This window comes from Canis lupus, chromosome 29, assembly GCF_048164855.1.
Source record: "Canis lupus baileyi chromosome 29, mCanLup2.hap1, whole genome shotgun sequence".
NCBI lineage: Eukaryota > Metazoa > Chordata > Mammalia > Carnivora > Canidae > Canis > Canis lupus.
The window spans coordinates 4,825,838-4,848,112 of NC_132866.1; the positions used below are offsets into that span (position 1 = coordinate 4,825,838).

Consider the following 22,275-nt stretch of genomic DNA (forward strand, 5'->3'; position numbering starts at 1 on the left):
GTCTTTCCTGCTTTGTAGAATATTAGTTGACCATAGAGTTGAGGGCCCATTTCTGGATTCTTTGTTCCATTGATCTATGTGTCTGTTTTTGTGCCTGTACCACACTGTCTTCTCTAATTAATAAAGTCATGAGTGAAAAAGAAGAGATCACCACCAATACCAAGGAAATACAAAAGATTTTAAAAACATATTATGAGCAGCTATACCCAAATAAATTAGGCAATCTAGAAGAAATGGATGCATTTCTGTTAAAACACAAACTACCAAAACTGGAACAGGAAGAAATAGAAAACCTGAACAGGCCAATAACCAGGAAGGAAATTGAAGCAGTCATCCAAAACTTCCCAAGACACAAAAGCCCAGGGCCAGATGGCTTCCCAGGGGAATTCTATCAAACGTTTAAAGAAGAAACAATACCTATTCTACTAAAGCTGTTCCAAAAGATATAGAATACTTCCAAACTCTTTTTATGAGGCCAGCATCATCTTAATTCCAAAACCAGACAAAGACCCCATCAAAAAGGAAAATTATAGACCAATATCCCTGATGAACACAGATGCAAAAATTCTGAATAAGGTACTAGCCAATAGGATCCAACAATATATTAAGAAGATTGTTCACCATGACCAAGTAGGATTTATCTGTGGGATGCAAGGCTGGTTCAACACTCATAAAGCAATCAATGTGATGGATCATATCAACAAGAGAAAAGATAAGAACCATATGATCCTCTCATTAGATGCAGAGAAAGCATTTGACAAAATACAGCATCCATTCCTGATCAAAACTCTTCAGAGTGTAGGGATAGAGGGAACATTGCTCAGCATCTTAAAAGCCATCTACAAAAAGCTCACAGCAAATATCATTCTCAATGGGGAAGCACTGGGAGCCTTTCCCCTAAGATCAGGAACAAGACAGGGATGTCCACTCTCACCACTGCTATTCAACATAATACTGGAAGTCCTAGCCTCAGCAATCAGACAACAAAAAGAAATAAAAGGCATTCAGATTGGCAAAGAAGAAGTCAAGCTCTCCCTCTTTGCCAATGACATGACACTGTACATAGAAAACCCAAAAGCCTCCACCCCAAGATTGCTAGAACTCATACAACAATTTGGCAGTGTGACAGGATACAAAATCAATGCCCAGAAATCAATGGCATTTCTATACACTAACAATGAGACTGAAGAAAGAGAAATTAAGGAGTCAATCCCATTGACAATTGCACCCAAAAGCATAAGATACCTAGGAATAAACCTAACCAAAGAGGTAAAGGATCTCGACCCTAAAAACTACAGAACACTTCTGAAAGAAATTAAGACACAAAGAGATGGAAAAATATCCCATGCTCATGGATTGGAAGAATTAATATTGCGAAAATGTCAATGCTACCCAGGGCAATTTACACATTTCATGCAATCCCTATCAAAATACCATGCACTTTCTTCAGAGAGTTGGAACAAATCATCTTAAGATTTGTGCAGAATCAGAAAAGACCCCGAATAGCCAGGGGAATATTAAAAAAGAAAACCAGAGCCGGGGACATCACAATGCCAGATTTCAGGTTGTACTACAAAGCTGTGCTCATCAAAGTGAGTTTTTTAAATGTCACCAGCTGGAAAAGCCAGCAGGGTGACGTTGGTTAAGTCGTGCGACCTGCCTGTCCCTTAGCTCGGTGCCTTTTGCCTGCCAGGCTCGCAGCAAGTGTTCTGACCAGTGAAGAATCTCAAAACGGAGATTCCAAGTCATGTGAGCTCTAAGGGTCTTTACCGAGACAGATCCCAGAATTCATCTTCTACTTCTGCAGAACATGAGCCTGTTCAGTTGTGGGCTCCCCATTTCTTGTTCTTCTGACGGCAACGCTCAGCAGGAGCAGGGCCAATGCATCTTGGAGACAGTGTTCGCAGGCGCTGCAGGTTGGAAGGTTCCAGGCTGGCTGGCAGCTGAGGGGGCTCTGCATGTCCCGTTCCAGCTCTGCGGACACATCCCGACCCCCCAGCTGCTGGGAGCTGGTCTGGGAACCAGGAGGCAGCAGCCTCTTCACCCCGAGGCTGAAACAATATGTTTTCTTTGTACAGAGAAGAACAGCTATTCCCCTAACGCTTCTGAAGAACTGAGGGATGAGGGCGATGTTGTCCCACCTTCCAAAGTTCACTTCTCCCGCCAGGCAGCGAAAGCCCGTGGAGGTCGACTGTGCTCCCCGCGGAGAAACCCCAAATATGTAGGAGCTTAAAAATAACCCTGCCTTTTGCAGGTAGCTCGTTAGTCGATATTAAGTGCCCTCCTCTCCAGCACAAGTGTTCATAATGCTAAATTAACTGTTAACAAGTATTTTTAAATGGTATAATTTATGCTAATTCAGAAATATTCCTTTCCAAAACTGATTATTTTTACTTCCCCAATTGCTGCTCTTGTACGTTAGCGGCTGAGGACTCGGGGCACCGCAGCGCAGCATGTTTCAGGTGGCTTCTCGATGGCCCGGCCGCTTCCACGGGTGGTTTCGTAGCTGCTTGTGCCCCAGCAGGGCACTGTGTGCCCTGGATAGGACCTGTCGTCATCTGGGTGGGAGGAAGGATGCCACCAGCCCTGTCCCTCAAGGTCAGGGTGGCATGGGGGGCCGGGGTGGGCTCTTCACAGAGAGGAAGGGGATCAGGCTTGCTCATCCACCCCTCCTGGGGGCGCTACCCCCCCCCCCCCCGGGAGAGCATCACAGACTCTGCTGGTGGCACAGACCCAAAGCCACCGTCACGGCGGAGTGTGGCCTCTCCATCTGATGGGGTGCGTTTCGGGAGACACGGCAGCCACGCCTTCCCCCTCCCTGCGGCCCTTTGCGGGGACAACGGTCTCGCGTGGCCCTCACCCAGGGTAGAGCAGGTCTTGTCCTCCTCCCGCAGCACGTGGCTCCGACACCCACGGATGCCTGCCTTAGGCCCAAGCTGGTGAGGAAGGAAGGGAAGCTGAGCTCTATGTCTCGAGCTGCACGGTGTAGGCACGATCCGTAGGAGGAACCCTGCTACCCCACAGCCTGCGACGAGGGGCGACGCCGGGGACAGAGCGCGACTCCGCCGGAAGGCTCATCAAAGCCACCGAGGGAGAGCTGGGCCACTCCCGAGGCCCTTTCCTGAGAGCTCCGCCAGGGCGTCGGGACACCACTGATGAGGGCAGGCCTGGCGAGCGGCGCCTTCCCAGCCAGGGCCCCCCGGGAATGGGATCCACGTGCCCTGAGCCCTTATGGTCCCTGACAGGTCCCAGCTCACACCACGCTGGGTCCATCAGCCATTCTCCAGCACGTTCCATCGCTTTCCCCTTGAGCTCTCCATGCTCCACCATGCTCCCCGTGCTCCACCATGCCTCCTGTGCTCTCCGTGCTCCAACATACTCCCCGTGCTCCAACATGCTCTCCACGCTCCCTATGCACCAATATGATCTCCATGCTCCCTGTGCTTCAACATGTTCTCCATGCTCCACCGTACTCCCTATGCTCTAACATGCTCTTCATGCTCCACTGTACTCTAACATGCTCCCTGTGCTCCAACGTGCTCTTCAGACTCCCTGTGCTCTAACATGGTCTTCATGCTCCCCCATGTTCCATCATGCTCCCTATGCCTTTCATGCTCCACCATGCTCCCTATTCTCCAACATGCTCTCCATGCTCCACCACACTCCCTATGCTCCATCATTATCCACCATTGTGCCTGACAACGTATCCAGCATGTCACTGGAGACACAATCCAAATGAACATAAAACGGCACACCCAGTTAAGAGAAGTAAGAGAAGTGACAAACAGCTGATGAAACCCAGCACTTCCCAATAGTGAAAATAAACATTAGTAGCATCAGCTAAACGGGCAGTCATCGGTGAACAAAACTCAGGAATCCAGCGAGATGTGGAAATGCTGTTCTGAGGCTGGAAAGAGGAATGGGATTCCTTCCCCGGGGCAGGAAGGGCAGTGAGATCGCTGGAGGATTACAGGACACTCATGGAGACTTCAGATGTTGCAAAGGTAGTGAAGAGAAGAATGTGCAAAGAAGCAGGGCTGCTGTGTGAGGCATTTCCAGCACCGACAGCTCCAAAGCTGACCCGCAGAGCGTCAGGCAGCACTGGCCTCCGCAGCCCACGAGAGGCTGGGACTCAGTGGGAATGTGCAGAACCTGACCGGGTGGGCTCGGAGGTGCACACCCTGCACTCTAGCTGGGCCAGGGGCAAGGTCACACCATAATCTCACAATAGCTTCTCAGAGAAGGGACATTCTGTGCAGTTTAAAGGAGAAACTTGGCCATGCAAAGTCTCCTCCTACTGATAAAACAGCCCTGGAGGATTAAAGGCAGCCAGGGTGGGGGTGAGGAGGGGAGGTGGAGACACAGACACAGAGAGAGTTAGAGAGATGGAGTGTGCTCAGCCAGCCCCAGGGCCAGACCCGTGGAGGAAGCCATTCGGACACTCCAGCCCCAGGACACAAAGGACAACGTGGGTGGTTGGTATTATCGCCAGACTGATGAGCAGGCTAAGTGGCTGCCCGGGCTCTCTAGGCTCTGGGTATCCATCCAGGTGCCTCTACTCTAAAGTCACCTCTGTCTGTCAAAATATCGCTTTTCTGGAGGCAGTTTGCTGTGCTTCATCCCTTGTCTTTCGTGAGAATGTTTTTGCTTTGAAAATGTCATGATCCTCTTACATCACAGAAACTGGTTCTTCACAGAAACTGGACCAATAGGAGGCATGTATACGTAGAGATGGAGAGATTTATTTACTGAATTGGCACATGTCATTCTGGGGGCTGGCAGGTCCACCATTTGTAGCACAGGCTGGAAACTCAGGCAGGGTTTCCACACTATAGTCTTGAGGCAGAATTTCTTCTCCAGGAAACCTGAGTGCTTGCTCTTAGGGGCTTCACCTGATTGGACAAAGCCCACCCACATCATTGAGGGTGATTTCCTTTACTTTAGGTCGACTGATGGTAAATGGGACCCATATCTACCAAGTATCTTCAACGCAATAGCTGGATTAGCATTTGATTAACTGGATGCTACGGCCTGGCCAAGCTGACATGTCAGATTAATGATCACAAGTGTTTTGCTCGCGGCTGAAACTAACCCACCAATATTATCAAAAAGAGTTTTGTCATGCAGCACACCCCACACAGTCCCTGCTCCCGTCTCACGCCTGAGCTGCTGTTTAGCCTGTCACAGAACCTGCATGGAGCACTGGCTTCTCTGTGTTGGTGGGAGATGAACGAGGAGCACCAGTTTGGCTTATTTGGGTGCAACCGGTTATTGGCTCATAAGGTTTCCTGTTAGGTTTTTCAGAGGCATCACCAACTACACAGTAGATGTTTAAATAATTCGGAAAGGGCAGATTGAAGAAAAAAAAACCCACGAAAGTCTTGAAAAAGACCCTAAAAATTCATTAAATGCTAAAACGTAATCAAGAGATAGAACGAAAACACAAGAGCAAAATTCCATAATGCCAACCAAGACTTAGGCGAACGTGGGCTGTGATGCCCGACACCATAAAAGAATCAGAGCTGAAGAAATCTGTAAGGACGTAAAATGATCAAATCTCTCCAAGAAAGAATAACCTCAACATTGATTTAAAACCTAATTTCTTTAAATATTAGCAAGCACCCTTCAAGCACCAAGGGTACTTTTTAGAAAAGAAAAAAGACATTTATAAAACACAGTTTATGCGCTATCTTCTTTTAATGGAGATTTGAGAAGACATATTAAACTGGGTAGTTAAAAATAAAAGTTAAATAGGGTTAAATAAAGATCGACTTGCAATAGACTGGAGAGCATTCTCGAATGCAGGAGAATAAAACCGAAATGTAACTGAATGTGTGAGAGCTAAATTTGGCTTTGAGCTTCCTGGCACCCAAAGCAAAAATAGAACAGAAGATCCTCATCATTCCTGTTTTAGAGCATGCATTCTCAACGAGGCAGTATCACCCCTAAGGGGGTGAAAACCAGTGCTTAGGGGACAAAAAAAAATCTTACTTTCTTCATGTAAAAAGCATAGATATACACAACGCACATAAACACATACATAGTATATCTGTATGTTAAAATTTCTTGATGGGGAAATGATTAGGAAAAAATGCCTAAAAAGGTTCTTTGGAAGTTAATGATGAAAGGTTCAGAATTTTTTTTTCCCTGAGGAAAAAAATGTATCATTGCATCTAGATAGGCAAGTGGTTCCCCTTGACCTCATTCCAGGGCAGTGTCTCTAGAAGACACTGGATGACACAGAAGTCAGCTCTTCCTTGAGTCTAGTTTTGCAGCCCAGCCCTTGATTTAAAAGATGAAGACATTTTGTGTCTGCATATTTTCTAACTCTGGACACCAGTGTGAAGTTCCCAGCAGTTGGGGAGCATCCAGCGGGGAGGGCGGGGAGGATCCACCAAAGTATAGAGTCTGGGAATTATCCAGGAAAACTTTCAGGAGGAGGCTATGTGAGGAGAGAACTGGAACCCAGATGCCATTCTAGAAGAAAAATAACAATTTATTTGTAGGACCAAGGAACTCATTTTACAATTTTGGGCGACAGCTTATGCAGGGTGCCACTCTGGCTACCAGACCGGCCTCTCCCGTGTGCTCCCATCCCAGGTAGGTGTGCCAATGGGCTTATTTTAGGATCTCGGATGGTATGCAGTTTCCAATATACTCAGTGGAGGATGAGTATCTATCTCAGTCGAAGGGTAAGAATTGACAAAGGAAAAAATTCTATATTCACATGAGTCTGACATTTCCTGGGGATGGGCTGGATATTTACAGCAAGGATGAATAAACTGGGGGTGGTGGTGGTGGTGGTGAGCAGTGATCGAGTGAGAGGGAAGGATCCTCTGAGCCTCAGGTTCTGTAGCAGATTTCCCTGAGGTCTGGTTAATGGGGCCGTGGGGCATGTCCTTGTGGTTTCAACAGGGAGGTGTCAGGAAGGAGCATAGGCGAGCATGTGCTTTACGTGGACAAGGGGACCCCATTGCTTTCTTTGTTTCTCGCCACCTAAGATCCAGAGAGAGCTCTGCAACACCAAGTGAAACATGGCACTGAACAGAACCCTCTCCCAAGTCAGCAGCTGGAAGGCCTCAAGGGGCAGAAATGCAGCCAGAGAGCCAGGCTGGGCTGAGGGGAGAAAGTCTCAGCAGGTGCTGAGCTCTGCTCTGTGCGTAAGGACGTGCGGACACACAGAGGGAGACTGGTGCTGTCTATCTGGGCCCCACATGACACAACAGAGGTGATTAAGAAAGATGCACACACACATTCGCGCGGGTCACGAAGCTTTTTAAGAAAAAGAGCAACAGCAATGGCATTTATATATACTTTTTTTTTTTTTTTTTTTTTTTTTTTTACATCAAGGGATAAAAACGTAGTATTTGGACGCTGGGAATCTTTTTTAAATGGCTTTTTATTTTTTTGTTGTCAATGGATAACTTTCAAGCCTACTAGAAGAGTATCGTGATTATAGTGGATAAAAAAATATAGATTACAGAATAAAAATATTAGGTTATACAAAGTTAGTTGTTCTTGTTTTTTTAATCATCGTCCACCAACATTGTCAGGACTTTGGAGCTGGGTGTGTGTGTGGGGGGAATCAACAAAATTTTATTTTTTTGTTTGTGTGTGTTCATACTTCCAGCAGTTAAAAAATTAAGAACACATACCAAGAATCATTTGTGGACGCCTGTTACACGGGAAGGACCAAAAACATGAACACTTAACTTCTAAGGACCATCATATATACAAACTTCTGTACAGAATGAGGACAGAAAGAAGTCACCCAATTAAAGCCACCGATGTGCTGCAGGCCTTCTCTTTTTAAAAAGAAAGAACGTGTATTTGCTCTCCCAGTGGATCCAGGATTTTTAACGGTGTTTCTACTGCATAAATTAGTAACTGTTCAGTAGCTGAGAAAGAATCCTATTTTAAATTATAGGAAAGGAAACAGGAACTTCCCTGAAAGGGTGGACCTTAACTGCCGGACTCGGGTTGAAGCCACACTTGACGGCAAGTCACACCCGCAGGAGGAGGGCTGAGGACCCTCCCTTCCAGGGGGAGCTGGGAGCCAGCCTCTGGAGGAGCTGAGCACTCGCCACACGGCCTCACGGGCTCACGGCGATGGCCTAACCTCTCCTGCTGCCCGAAACCCAGGGCAAGCGCTGTCTTTGCTCACCTGTCATTTGGCACCAACAGGGGACTTCTGGGCAAGACTTAGGCTCTCAGGACAGACACAGTCAGAAGCCCCCACTTTCGATCGTGCTGACCACCGTTCCAGACCCCTATCCACCTTGCTCCCCGATGCGAGAGGCTGGAAGTGAGCTCCTTCTCAGGACAAGCGATTGCACGACAGATGAGACATCACGGGCCCAATGAGGTAATGAGGACGCACGGGAGAAGAGTGGGGAGTGGGGCAGGGGGGGTGCAGCTGCAACCTCCCAGCGGTCCTGCGGCCTTCACTGCACGATTCCGGAGTCCACTGACGTCTGCTTGCGCGTCGTCTTCGGAGGGGGCGGAGGTGGGGTCTTGCTGGGCAGTGGAGGCGGAACATGCTAGAAGACACAGACACAGGACAGGGGCCACGTTACTGGTAATCTCAAGGTGAGGGCCTGAGGGCCTGAGCACCTGGCATAGTGGCCACAAGGGTAAGTTACTCTGCACCCTCGGGGTGGGGCCGGCCCTCCCTGTGTGACCTGGGCTGGCAGGGCTGCTGCCCATGGGGCTGGGCAGCTGGCAGCCACAGGCCTCTCTGGCATCTCTGAGCAACTGCGTTTCACAAAGCGCATCGCACATTGGCACAGCCCCTGAGATGGGAAACCACTGCTCTCTGCCTGGCAGTTTTACTTCCCGGGACTATTGATCCAGGTGCCCCTGGAAATGGACTGATTTCAGAACTGGACAGGTTAAGTGGTTAAATGCAATGGTCCAGGAGCAGAGCAGACCGGGGGCCACCCAGGCGGCCTGGCGCTGTCCTTGATGAGGGTCCATGGCCCTTTGCTGGTGCCCCCTGAAGATGTCCCCTAAACTGTTCAGGGACAAACAGGCCCTTGGAGAGGCTCTCTGGGGGAGAAGCCCTCCTTTGCTCTTGGAACTGGAAAAGTCATGGGAGAGAAGGTCAGCCGGGTACATGTGGCCACTATCCAGGTATCCGCTATCCCGTTTAAGGACAGTTTTTTGTCTGGTCTCTTCCAAAACTGCAAACTGAGGGGGATGTTTGAACTCTTTGTGAGGGAAACACATCATATACAGAATGGGTGTGGCTGTGTCTCAATGAAACTATTTACAACAAAAAGTAGCAGGTCAGGACACCTGGGTGGCTCAGTCGGTTAGGCGTCTGGCTCTGGATTTTGGCTCAGATCACCATCTCAGGGCCAGGGGATCAATCCCTGCATCAGGCTCTGCACTCAGCAGGGAGACTGCTTGGATTTGCTCTTCCTCCCCCATGCCCTCCCCTCACATGTGTGCACGCTCTCTCTCTCTGGAAAAGAAAAGGAGAAGGCAGCAGGCTGTCCTTGGTTCCTGGGCCATCATTCACCCTTGAATCCCTACAAATGATTTGGCAGTTGCCAAGGTGATAGAAAGACCCCTACTTAATGAACCTTCCAGGGCATGGATGATGGAGGGCAGTCAGTGGCACCCTCCCGACCACCACAGACACCAGCCCCACATGAGATGCTCTATAAAAAAGTGTGGGCCACACAATGAGTAAGTGAATGAATGAGTGCACGTGGGGAGGAAACGAAGCACTGAATGAATGGATGGACGGATGAATAAATGAGCAGATGTGCCAGAGGTAGAATGAACCAGAGGGAAATCGCAGAACACTATCACCTAAGCACGGTGGACTCTGTAGCAGCCTCTGCGTGGAGGCTCACGGGAAGCACAATGCGAGGAAAGAAGTTTCAAGGACAGGACGGTGACACAGCAGTCTCTCCCCTGTTGACCAACTTTCCTCCCAATTTTGCAGACAAGGAGATGCTAAAGTCGACGTAGTGTCTAACACGCGGGAGAGAATCAATCGGGAAAAATAGGACCGAGGTACTGACATTGAGACATTATAAGAAATGAAGTAAAATAATAGTCTCTATGTTTTCTCAAGGTTGGTAAGAACATTTAAAAAAAGACCAAAGCAAACACCTATTTCGAGATGTGATATAACGGGTGCTTCTGGACGTGTGGAAGCCAGGACGATGGGTCGGAGCGAGACAGGCAAACATAGACGGGTGCAAGCACAGCGCGGCCGACACCCTCTGTGCCAGGTGGGAAGGTGGCAGGTTTGTTGCCACTAAGTCCAATGACAGGTCAGATCACAGCTCGTACGGGCCATTTTGAAAGAAATGACAGCTTGACGTGGTGACAACCAGGGACAGGGGTGACTGCAAGCCCGAGGCTGATCAGTGACAGTGGCAGGAGGTATCAATCACCCCCCAAGGCAGACGAGCGATCGGTATCCTACCACAGCCCCGTAGGGCCTGCGGAGAGGGAGCGCCGATGCCTCCGACGGGTTGTGACACACCACGCCACGGGCGTGTCACTGGAACTCACTCTCCTGCTGCAGGAATGATGTTTGATAACAAGAAACAAACAGCACAGAGACTGGGGTAATTAAATCTAATAGAATTCACGACCCGTTTATAAATGGAGCCGAGGTTCGTCGGGTTCCTTCCTGACCCAACAGCACGTGGCATCAATGTGGCAACAGTCACCTCGAGCGATGTAGCAACAGTGCGGAGATGGTAAAGTGTTGCCCCTGCACTGATCTGTCACCAAATGGATGTGGTCCTATTTCCAAGTTCGGAATTTTCTGTTCACTGGTTCGGGGAGACTCGGGGGACATTCTTACTTCCCCAGCTAAATAAAGGTATGAAAACAGAGGTGTGATCGGTTAACTAAGCTGTTCGGGAAACAACACCCAACCAATCAATTTCTCACTCGACTCCCTGGGCCTCTTTCCTTCTACCTTAGAGTGAAAAGTGTGTGGGATAGGTCAGGCCCCCGTTTCGGTGGTTCCAACAAACCATTCCGGCCTCCTGAAAAGCCATCATTGGGTAACGCGGCCCCGTCTCCATGGCCGGTCCCCCAACGTGGCATCTCTGGGGACGGAGGGCTGATCTGAAACTATGGCCTCAGAAGGTCAGTCATGCCTTCAGCACCCGAGATGAAGCCTCGCTGCTGTTCTGTGTTTTCACATAAAATCCCCTCTCTTGTCTGCCCCTCTCATAAGAGAAGATAATAAACTCACAGGACACTCCATACAAAAGCACCCGTAGAAAGAAAGAAAGGGCTTGTAGGATTTATATCGGTTTTTAAGGTGGGGGGTAAAGTGTGCACACTGGTCTCCGCCTGTGGTCACCCTAGAACAGAGAACCCGTGACAGCAACCTTGAGAACCAGGAGATGAAAGGAACCAGGAGACCTCAAAGGAACGTTTCCAGAACTGTCAACTGGTAACCAGACGCACTGGTTTAAATGGCTTTTAAAGACTTTACTGAGGTCGGGCTCAGAACTTCTCAGAGGCCAGGCTGGCATCTGGTAGGAGCCCAGGCCCCATCAGCGGGACAGATGACGCTGAACCAAGATCCTGTGGACAGAGTTCTTATTGCTTTGACCTCTTTTGTCAAAACCAGATGTGGGCTGGCCCAAAGCAAGCCCGCCAACATCAGCAAGGAGGGGTTTCCACTCTGTGGAAGGAGAGACTTTAAAAGCCGGTGTTTCGGGTCTCTGGCTGACTTACCCTCTGGTGAGGAGGAGGGGGCGGGGGGGTGGGCGAGCTGATCAAATCCTGGTTTTCCATCAAGTTTCCATAATCTGCCATGCTCCCTTTGAGAGGCAGGGGGGGCGGGACTTCGGCCGTGTCCATCCCCGTCATGCCGGTCATGCCGTTCAGCTCCAGACCTGGAAAAATGGGTCGATTTAGAATCAAAGGGCCCCACTGCGCCCGAGTGCCCATGTGGCTGCTTCACCTGCTGTCCGGGAGCGGGTGGGGGGCAGAAACGCCTGTCGATGGAGAGACGGAGAAGAGAAGTGAGCTGGGAGGGGTAGAGAAGGTGAAGGGTCAGCTCCCTTCCTAAAGGCACATTCTAGAAAGAGAATACCAAGTGCCATAAAGACATCTGAAGCTTAAAGGAGCCGTCAATCCACTGTAAAAACAGCCATGCCATCCCCGGGCCCCTAACAACCCCTCCTTGTGCCTCTGTGCGTTGGTGGCGTCTACACAGTGGCTGGACAAGGCCCGTCTACGCCCAGCGTGTTCAGAGCGTGGCCAGGTCTTCGCAGCCAGCGTCCTGCGGTTGTTACCTGGACGCCTGCACGACGTGAAAGCCCACAAAGCAGCACACGGCCGGCCAGTCACCCACCCTTCACATCTCTCTCGACAGGAAAACCCACGACCATATGAAATGAAGTTATTAGCAGTCACGGGCCCTGTGGCTGTTACTTGAAAGCAGCCGAGGGGAAGTACAATTGATTTTTAAAGTGACCTGAAAAACCAGCCAGGTTCAAATGGAAGGAGAATCATTAAGGCGGGAAACTTTCGCAACCCTTGTGGAGACTCTTAGGAAAAATTTGTTTTTCCTTTACATTAGAGGAAAATTGACATCTTTACTGATGGGTCTCTTTGAGGTTTCCCCACTGACCCACTGAATGGGGAGGGGAAAGGCTGCCTGGGGGACCTGAGGGTTTCTGAGGGAGGCTTGCCAGGGAATCCGGGCCTGCGAGAGATAGAATGACTGCCCTCGTGACTTCTTGCTTATTTGTGTCACGGTAAACTACACACAACACACAGTTTGCCATTTTAACCAGAATTCGTTGTATAAATCAGCGGCATTGATTACATTCATGATGTTGGGCAACCATCGCCACTATTGGTTTCCCAAACTCTTTTATCATCTGGAACACACAGTCTGTCCCCATTAAGCAAAGATTGCCCACCAATCCCCCTCCACCCGGCCGGATACATCGAATCTAGTCCCTGTTCAACGAATTTGCGTGTTTTAGAGCTTTCCTGTAGGCAGAATCACAGAACACCTGTCCTTTATTTCACTGAGCATAATGTGGGAGTTTCATTCGTCATGTGGCCTGTGTCACAGCTCCCTCCATTCCTCTTTGTGGCTGAATAATATTCCATTGTGTGGCTATCTCTTTGGATGCAATGCTTCCTTTATCCAACCATCAGCTGAGGAACACTTGGGTTGTTTCCACCTGTTGTTACCGTGGAGAATGCAGCTGCAAACGCTCACATACAACAAGTCCCTGTTTTTACCTCTTTGGGGCGTGGGCTTGGAGCGTACTTGCTGGGGCCTAGGGTGAACCTAGGTTTAACATCAAGATGCAACCGAAGTGTTTTCCACACCGGCTGCAATGGTGCCTGTTTTTAACTATTTAAAGAAAATGGTAAAATATTTTTAGGAAAAGATTCTGTGGTAATAGTGTAAGGATGTGAAGCTGTAACACCCGGTGGCCAGGAAACTGTGTCCTCAGTTAGGCTCATCCATGGCGGCAGCACTGACCACACACCACCCATATGGTGGTCTCCAGAATGGTCCCTGCCCCTTTTCAGTAAGAACAACAGGTGCAAAGGACAACGGTCCACAGAGCCCCTACCCGGGGCAGAGGACGGAAGGTGGGTTCTCCTGGAATCCCCTTTCTGTTGCTGCCTGCACTCCCTGCCACCAAGACCTCCCCTCTCTGGAAGGCCTGAATTTAGTGGTGAAGAGTTGATTACCACTGGCTGTGGGTTCAGTAGCGTCCCTCCAAAATTCATGTCCACCCAGAAGCCCGGAATGTGACCTTACCTGAACACAGGCATTTTGCAAATGAAATTAAGTTAAGGATCTCAAGAGGAAATCATCCTCGATTTAAGGTGGGCCCTAAAGCCAATGTCTGGTGTCTTTTTAAGATGTAGAGAGGACCCAGGAGAGTAGGCCACATGAAGACAGAAGCAGAGACTGGAGGGGTACATCTATAAGCCAAGGAAGGCCAAGGATGGTCAGAAGCTACCAGAAGCTAGGAGAGAGGCACGGAACAGTCTTCTCTCTGAGCCTCCGGAAGCAACCCTGTCATCCGGACCTCTGACTTCCGGCCCCCACAAGAGAGAGGAAATAAATTTCTGTTGTTTTAAGCCAACAAGTTTATGGTAATAAGTCATGGAACCCTAGAAGTCAGGCAAAACTAGAAAAATTAGTCATGTGTTTAGCTCTTCAGAACAGCCTGGAAATGCCTCTTCACTTTACGTTCCTCCCAGACACAGGAAGGCCAAGACTTCCTTGTGACTCGTGTGTGACTCGTATCCTGTGATACAAAGAGGGGGGCTGTCCATGTGCCTCTCACACCTTCCCCGGCTCAAGGAAGGTTCTGGGAGCACACAGTCCCTCCAGGGAACTTGGGAAGACTGGTTTGCCCAAGTGCGCAGGGGACTCCCTGTACCCGGGGTGCTTGTGGAAACGGCTACAAGGGGAGGAGCGAGCCTAACTTTCCAGCCTCTGGTCAAGGAGGGAGTCACAGAGCAATGCCAGGAGTTCCAACGTGGAGAATGTTCCACTCACTCGACTGCAAACTGAAGCTGAGCTTGGCCCTTGGTGTGACTGGAGGCGGTGTTGGCTGGGAGGATGGTGGTGACGGGGACACAGAGAAACGTCTTTCACTTCCAGTGACGTTGATCACCTGGCTCTTCGGTCTCTGGGGCCGCAGAGGACTTATCTATGTTGGAGGAAAGAGCAGAGTTAGGGTCGCCATGGCTGACCTGTGTCCCCCACAATACTCAGTACCTGTGACTACGACCTTACCTGCAAATATGGTCTTCTGCAAATACCTGACCTCCAAAGGAGGTCACGGGACGGTGGGGGGGAGGGAGGAGAGGCCCTGACCCAGTATGACTGGTGTTCTTATAAAAAGGGGGAATCTGGCCACAGATACACGTACACAGGGAGAATGCCAAGTGAACATGAAGACAGAGATGAGGGCAATGCCTCTAGGAGCCACTGTGTGCCAAATGTTGCTGGGGGCAAGGATGTGAGGGAGGCCTGGGACAGGGCAAATGTGCACGTGGACTGGTGACAGTCCCATCCCGTGAGGCACGTTCTGATGACTCGGGAATAGAAGCGTGCTTTCCTGGTGCCAAGAAAATTGCACCTGGAGGACCCTCGCTCCCACCCCAGGCTCTGAGTCTCAGCCGAAGGTCATGAGATTGTTGATGATGCCACATCAAGCAGGAGGCTGAACCCAGCCCCTTGGGAATGAGCAGAGGTATAGCCTTTGTGGAAGCCGCGGGGGGCCGGGCACGGGGCAGAAAGCTGAGGCCATCCCGTCGGGCCCGGGAACACCAGCCGTGCCGGTGTTGCCTCCAGGAGTGGGGCTGCTGCTTTGACTCCACTAAAGTTGTCTCTGACTTGCCCACCTGCTCCGCCCCGTGGCACCTGGCTGGTTGCGGGCCCATGGAGGCTCTCCTTGAAAACTGCAGGTGTCCGCATGTACTCACAGACCTTGCTGACACCTGTCATCTGGAGAGACAGGTAGTTGGGCTGCCCCGAGAGCAGTAAGCCTGCGCCCAGCAAGAGGTCGGGATTCCCGTCCCCAGAGCCACAGCAGCTGTGGTTATTCTGAGGGTCGTCAGAGGCGGACCAGGGGCCGGGTTCTGGGCTCTGACCCTGGTGCGTTCCTGTGGACCTGCTGAAGGCGCTTCAGGCCAGCTGTGGGGGGCCCCACTTTGAGTGAACTCGGCCCATCTTTGCTAGTGTCCTTGCAAGCAAACAGGGCCTCGGCGGGGAGGGACACACCTGCATGTGATGGCCAAGTGCCTGGCCCGACCTTCGACCTCTTTTCACACAACTTCACTGTGACCAGCTCTGCCGTGTGGTTCAACTTGTATCAGCTTAAAATGGAGCTTCAATAAAAATATAGGGAGAGACATGCAGAGTGTCTGGCACCTGGTAAATATCTCACTTTTCTGTTAATTCCCCACCCAGTTCTGAGGGTTTGGGACCTGAGATCTCTATCCTGGGCTTGAGAGAAGGCGACCTCGGCTCGTGTCAGCAAGGTCACTGGCACCCCAGCTTTCCAGAGTCGTGGATGGAGCATGCTGGGAGGCTCATCAGAGACTTCTTCCTCCCATTGCTGAAGGCCCAGCACCTCGGCATGAAGGCCAGCCTCTGGCCAGTCCCCCTCCTGTGCTCTGACACCCCTGGCCACCCTCCTGTGCCTGAAGGCCTTAGCAGGGCATCTGCCTTCCTGAGGGCCATGGTGTGGCTCTCGAATATGCCTTCTGTCTCTGGACAGCCAAACAACACGTGACCACCTCTCTGAATGGCACGCAGTGTGGGTGAAACGTACCCTCTGAGTTTAAGATATAAATAAGCCAGGAAATATAAATATGTCTTATCAAAAGGTGGTCCCATGTGAGCCCTTTTGTCAAGCAACCCTTCAATCACAGCCAGGACAGGTCATGGGCTCTTGCCCGGGGTGGGCACATTCCCGGACGCCGTAAGACAAGTGTCCATCGTTTCTAGGGGGAGGTGGCTCTGAGCCCGACTTAACCTCTGAAGCTGACAGCCTGTGAGAGCCTCTCCTTTTATTTTGTTTCTAGTCCACAAATAGCAGGTTCTGAATAAAGTTCACCCTAGAAGCTGCCCGAGCCTCCTCTGAGATGCCCTCAGCCTGCAGCGCTGCTGAGTACTCCTGTGAGCTGCAGCCCCTCGGCCCAGCCTCAGGCCGCCAGTATGTGGCACGGGTTCCCCCGCCTTCACACGCCCAGGACTGGGCAGTGACTGAGGCTGCCCGGGAGCTGTTTCTCATGTCAGCTAACTAGCACATGTCAGCTTAAATCCCAGAAAGGCCTTCTGAAACATGGCAAAGACGTCAATGTGGGGCCGATGAGGCAGGAAGGTCAATGCTGGACGCCCGTCCTGCGGGCTGAACTCAGCAGAAGGGGCTTTGGGACTCCCTCTGAGCAGATTCTAATGCGGGGAGTACTGTTTTCAGACGACAGAAGCATTCCTATTCATCTCCTGAGATGTCAGGTTGTGTGTTGGAAGCAAGTTCAACATTGCTGCAGAAATCCTAGAACCACCCAAGTCCCTTTGGGATGGAGGATGAACGCTAAGGCAGGTAACCTTCCAGAAGGGAAGCTCCGCTCTGAGCCTCTGGATGCCCTACAGCATTGGGTTATACCAGGGAAGGGCCGAGGGGGACCTCAGATTTTCTAAGCAACTATTTTATAGAAAATTCAGTGAAAACCAACTGACAGCTCCACTGGCTAAATATGGAGCAAAGGTAGGTCCCAGGAGCCACCGCAGCGTGGGGCAGGTTCCCTAAGAAATTACCGTCTCTGAAAGAATCACAGCCTCAGACTGCTGCAGGGAAATGTCGGTGGGTTTAAATTCCTTGTCAAATATCTCTTGATGTTTGCTGTTCCTTTTTTCCTTCTTCTTGTCCTTCTTCTCCTTCTCGGGGTCATCCTTGTCCAGCTTGTCTTGGGACCTGGAGTGCATTTTCTTGGGCAGGAGAGGCTCCAGAGCAAACCTAGAAGAAATGGTCCTTTAAATCACTCATGACTTAAGAGGAGAACAGTTGCTTCACGGCCTGCAGATAAACGTGAACCTGTTCACAGGAACGTAAGGGTGGGCTGGGAGCTGCACAGTCTTACAGGAAAGGAATGATTTATAAAGAGAAGTCAAGGGGGATGAAGATATATATTAGCCGGTTGTAACCGACAAGAGATAGAGACAACAGTGGGAAGAAAGAGAACACATCTAGGAGGATGGGGGAGATGTGGAGTCTGAGTGGACAGGACACCTTGACATAAAGGGATTATCGCAGATTCCTGATGGGAGGATGGTATCTGGGGTAGGTTTCAAAAGGGGAGCCCTTGTCTTGTGGAGATTCATACAAAAATATGTACAAATATAATAGGGGAAACAGGCAGATGCTGAAGCAAATAGATTCCTGGTATCTCGATTCTGACCAAGTTCCTACAGCCACCTCAAGATTACAGATATGTCCGCCGCTTCAATTTGGAAGCCTTTTGGATGACTCCGTGAGAAGCAAGCTGATTCCAGCTCGTAGGTACATGGAGATGCCCTCAGATTTTCAGCTGAGCGCTGAGCTAGAAGACCTGGGTTTTGGCTCCACCATCTCCTGAGAAGTCTTGACATCCCCAAATCACTGTGGGCTGGACGTCCCCAGGCTCAAGACGAAAGGAAGACATCACCACCCTGGTGCCTACTGATGCCAATGCACTGGTATAAAAGCAAGTTAATGGTTAGTGCCTCCACTGGGCACTTACCGAGTAAGTGGACCTGGGGCTAGCTCCTAAGGCACGTGTCAAAGCTGAGTGTGCACATACATCTGCGTGCAATGGTGGTTTGGTATTTTAATATAAGACTGGGGTGGTAATGGGGGGGGGGGTGGTCCATCCTGTTTCTATCCTAGTAAATTATATCAGGAGAGAGAAGAAATGATTCCAGTTCTAAGGTTGGAGTTACATCCTCTGCAGTAGGAAGGAGCTAGGAGGGAGGGCGACCGTGGATAATGGTATGAAAAAGCCTGCAAAACTTTATAAACGTCCAGTTACAAAATAAATACAGCACAACGCTGAAGTGAGAGCATACAGAATGTCGTCAATAAAACAAAATAATCCTCAAGATTTTATTCTAGGTTTTGTGGACAATTAACGGAGGGGAAAACAAATAAGAGCAGTGGACATCTTTGAGCTGAAGGGGAAGACCTGTAAACATCTAGGGAGCACACCAAGGGCCAAGAGAAAGGCAGGTTACGTTGAAAATTTTTCACATTATGAGAAGCACCTGCCAACAAGATGAACTTTCTTCTTCATGTAATCTGTGCCATTGGGGACCAAAGTCTCATTTCCTCCACATTAATTACATGGCTAAGGGTGGTAACCCTAGAATGAACAAAAATCTGGATTCTAATAAAGATGTCTTCTAGTTCAAGGATACACAGTGCCTCCTGGGAGAAGGAGGCGTGTGCTCACGCGTCTGGTACACCACACCTCTCTCTAAAACCTCTAGATCAATTTCTACCCTCGCCCCCTGTGTTCTCGGAAATGTAAAAACCTTTTCATAACTAGCTTGGGGATTTTCTTGGGGGAAAGTTGAATTAAATTTCTTTAGCAATCTTGCTCTCAGTGACAAGCACACATGATTTAAATACCTCTAAATTGAGAATTTCCATATGGATTTGGCTTTATAAGCAGCAGACAGTGATAAAAATTACTGTCAGGAAAAAAAAAAATGTGGGTTTAGTTTTCAATCTTCCATCGGGCCCACCGGTCATCGGCAACAAAGGACGCTTAGCTGTGAGCTGTTCCGTGGGGCGCTCTGGAAGAGTGTGTCTGCGTGCGGCAGGGGCCAGGAGCCTGTGGGCTGCGTAAGGCGAAGGATGGAAAACCAAATGGGGTTGTACAAACACAGAACTGCAAACTCAACGTTAAAATAATTAGCGGTTGTTCCCTGGTGTTTAAATTGCATGACACGTTCTTGTTGTTTAATACGAGCAAACTTTACATATTTGCTGCTCAAAACCACAAAACAATTATTGATACCTTTTAGCACTCGAAGTTAAAGCAAGAGATACAGTGAGAGCTCAACCCAAACTAGCCAGTCTATTAGCTCCTTGCTCCGCTTAGTCACTTTGTGCTGTTGGGCGGTCAACAGCAAGAACGGGGTCTCCAAAGAGGTCTTGTAGGAAAAAGGTGGCCCTGCTGGCCGTCAGGCAAGCCGACTGACCGCGTGAGACAGTTCTGCGTGGGCGTGACACCATGCAAGTGAGCGGGGGATGAAAAGTAGGAGCCCCAGCCAGCAAGGAACGTACTATACTCCTTCCAGAACTTCCAGAACAGAACTGAATGAACACTCACTGCAGGTTTTAAAATCTGATGGAAATCTTACCCAAATAACTTTTTCTCAAAAACTCACAAGATCCTGAAAGTCATACTGGGCGCTAGACTCACAAAGTCTTGGAGGGTTTCAGTGTCTTGTCTTTTCTTTTCTTTCTTTTCTTTTTCTTTCTTTCTTTTTTCCTTTCTTTTTCTTCCTCTCTTCCTTTCTTTTTCTTTTTTATTTTTTTCTCTTTCTCTCTCTTCCTTCCTTCCTTTTTTCTCTTTCTTTCTTTCTTCTTTCTTTTATTCTTTCTTTCTTCCTTCCTTCCTTTCTCTTTCTTTTCTTCCTCCCTTCCTTTTTCTTTTTTCTTTATTTCTTTTTCTTTCTCTCTTCCTTCCTTTTTCTCTTTCTTCCTTCCTTTCTTTCTCTTTCTTTTCTTCCTTCCTTTCTTTTTCTTTCTCTTTTCTTCCTTCCTTCCTTTCTTTCTTCCTCTTTCTTTCTTTCTTTCTTTCTTTCTCTCTCTCTCTCTCTCTCTTTCCTTCCTTCCTTCCTTCCTTCCTTCCTTCCTTCCTTCCTTCCTTCGATTTTATTTACTTATTCATGAGAGACACAGAGAGAGGCAGAGACACAGGCAGAGGGAGAAGCAGGTTCCCCGCAGGGAGCCTGATGCGGGACTCAATCCCAGGACCCCAGGATCATGCCCCGAGTGCAAGGCAGACACTCAATCACTGAGCCACCCAGGCGTCCCAGAGCTTCGGTTTCAAAGACAGGTTCGATTTAAAAAAAAAAAAAATCCTCAAGTTGGGATCAAATAAACCCAGGGCCTGGGTGGCTCCTCACAAGACCTTCCAAGCCCCCTCCCTGCTACTGAGTTGTACTCACCCATCCGAGCCTGGCCTGGAAGGGGTGCTGTCTGATGAGAGGGATGACACGGAGGCCACTGACAGAGGCCGGGATGATGAAGGCATCGTGAAGGATCGGACCATGGACCGGGGACGGTTGCCTCTTCTGTCATCCAGACTTGAAGGCTGACAGAGAGAGAGAGAGAGAGAGAGAGAGAAAAGGAGAGAGAGAAGCTTGTTTGATGCTCTTGTGCCAAAAGATATCTGGCCTGGATTGGTCAGACTCTTGGGGCCAAGTGGTCTTAGCAGCCTGGATTCTAGACCAAAATCTTCCACACTTTATGAGCAGTGCATATTCTTGTTCAGAGTTAAAGATGAAAATGATGGTTATTTCAGGGCTTTTTGAAATCTTACCTGATACTGTGAAAAATATCACAACTTTCCCATTTTTTTTTAATCTTAAGTGCAGTTTTCTTTACCAACAACCTGTTCCAAAGCCATCGTAGAATGTCCTGACCACAAAATCTATAGAGTAGCAAGATCATTCGATGAACTTTGCACATCTCTGCGTGTGGATAACCCATGCAGATCACCAAAATACAAGGATGTATCTGATTGAATTTCTCTAGAATAAAAGAATTTGCTCCTGCCGCTTAATTAAAGATGGATTTGCTCCCCTGCCAGTGACTGGTACAGTGAGCTAGATGAAGCCACAGCTGGAGCTGCTCAAGCTCCTCTTCCCGGTCAGGGAGTGAACTAGAGATGCATTCTGGAGAAACATGGTCTCTGGACAGAGTTTTCCATCCTCTCTTTGATATCATCCAAACATGAGTCACTGGAACAGAGGTCGTGTCATTCTCTAATTACCTAGAAAATGCTAGTGTACCTGCGCCCCAAGACCAGCTGCCGCAGAAGCTCCTTCCTTTAACCAGAGGACGGAGGCACATCCTCCCAGCCCCACACCACCAAAGCTGGCCCTCGGGCAATCACCCGTACACGACGTGCCCGGGACCATGGCTGGTTACACAGCCAACACCACTTCCACATCTGAAAAGTGGGCCTGTTTCTTAAATAGGCGTCTTGCACGGGAAATACTACTTGATCTGCATGCTCACGACAACGGAAACACAGTTTAAAGCAGGAGCTGGTAAACTTTTTCTGTGAACGGCCAGATAATAAGTATTTAAGGCCACAAGGTCTCCATCTGCACTGCTCAGCTTGGCCACTGCAGCATGAAAACAGCCAGGGACAATACAGAGATGAGGGAGGGCAGGGATGTTGTGCTCTCATAACACCGGTTTTACAAAAAGGCCAGTGGGCCACGTGCCAACCACTAGTTCGAAGCCTCATGTCACTGGAATCTGCCAGCACGGAGGGCAGGTCTTGGGTTTGGCACCAAGGAAGGTGCCACTGGAGACTTTTAAGGAGACGGCCCTTGTCGTTAACTTGCCTTTTATGAGGAAGCGAAGCATAAATTAGTCCAATTTGTGGAAATGTTTCCTGTACAAAATCTAGCAACTCAAAGTCTACAGAAGGCTCTTCTCGGCCTTTCTGGGACACGTGTAGACAGGAGGCCAAGGCCTGGCTCTCTGATGCATGGCTCTCATCCCAGCG

At 49.4% G+C, this 22,275-nt stretch overlaps 1 protein-coding gene across 2 annotated transcripts in view; it reads right to left on the bottom strand.

The window, feature by feature from the left end:
* Positions 1-7,381: 7,381 nt before the first annotated feature.
* The window catches only part of DOCK1 (dedicator of cytokinesis 1), a 493,838-nt gene continuing 478,944 nt past the window's right edge, over positions 7,382-22,275 (bottom strand). For both annotated transcript variants that reach the window (XM_072804887.1, XM_072804886.1), the window contains exons 48-52: positions 20,702-20,847; positions 17,303-17,501; positions 14,531-14,684; positions 11,722-11,882; positions 7,382-8,540 (exon numbers count right to left, since the gene is read on the bottom strand). In XM_072804887.1, coding sequence (XP_072660988.1) covers positions 8,445-8,540; positions 11,722-11,882; positions 14,531-14,684; positions 17,303-17,501; positions 20,702-20,847 — 756 coding nt within the window. In that variant the 3' untranslated portion in view covers positions 7,382-8,444. The remainder of the gene's footprint in view (positions 8,541-11,721; positions 11,883-14,530; positions 14,685-17,302; positions 17,502-20,701; positions 20,848-22,275) is intronic.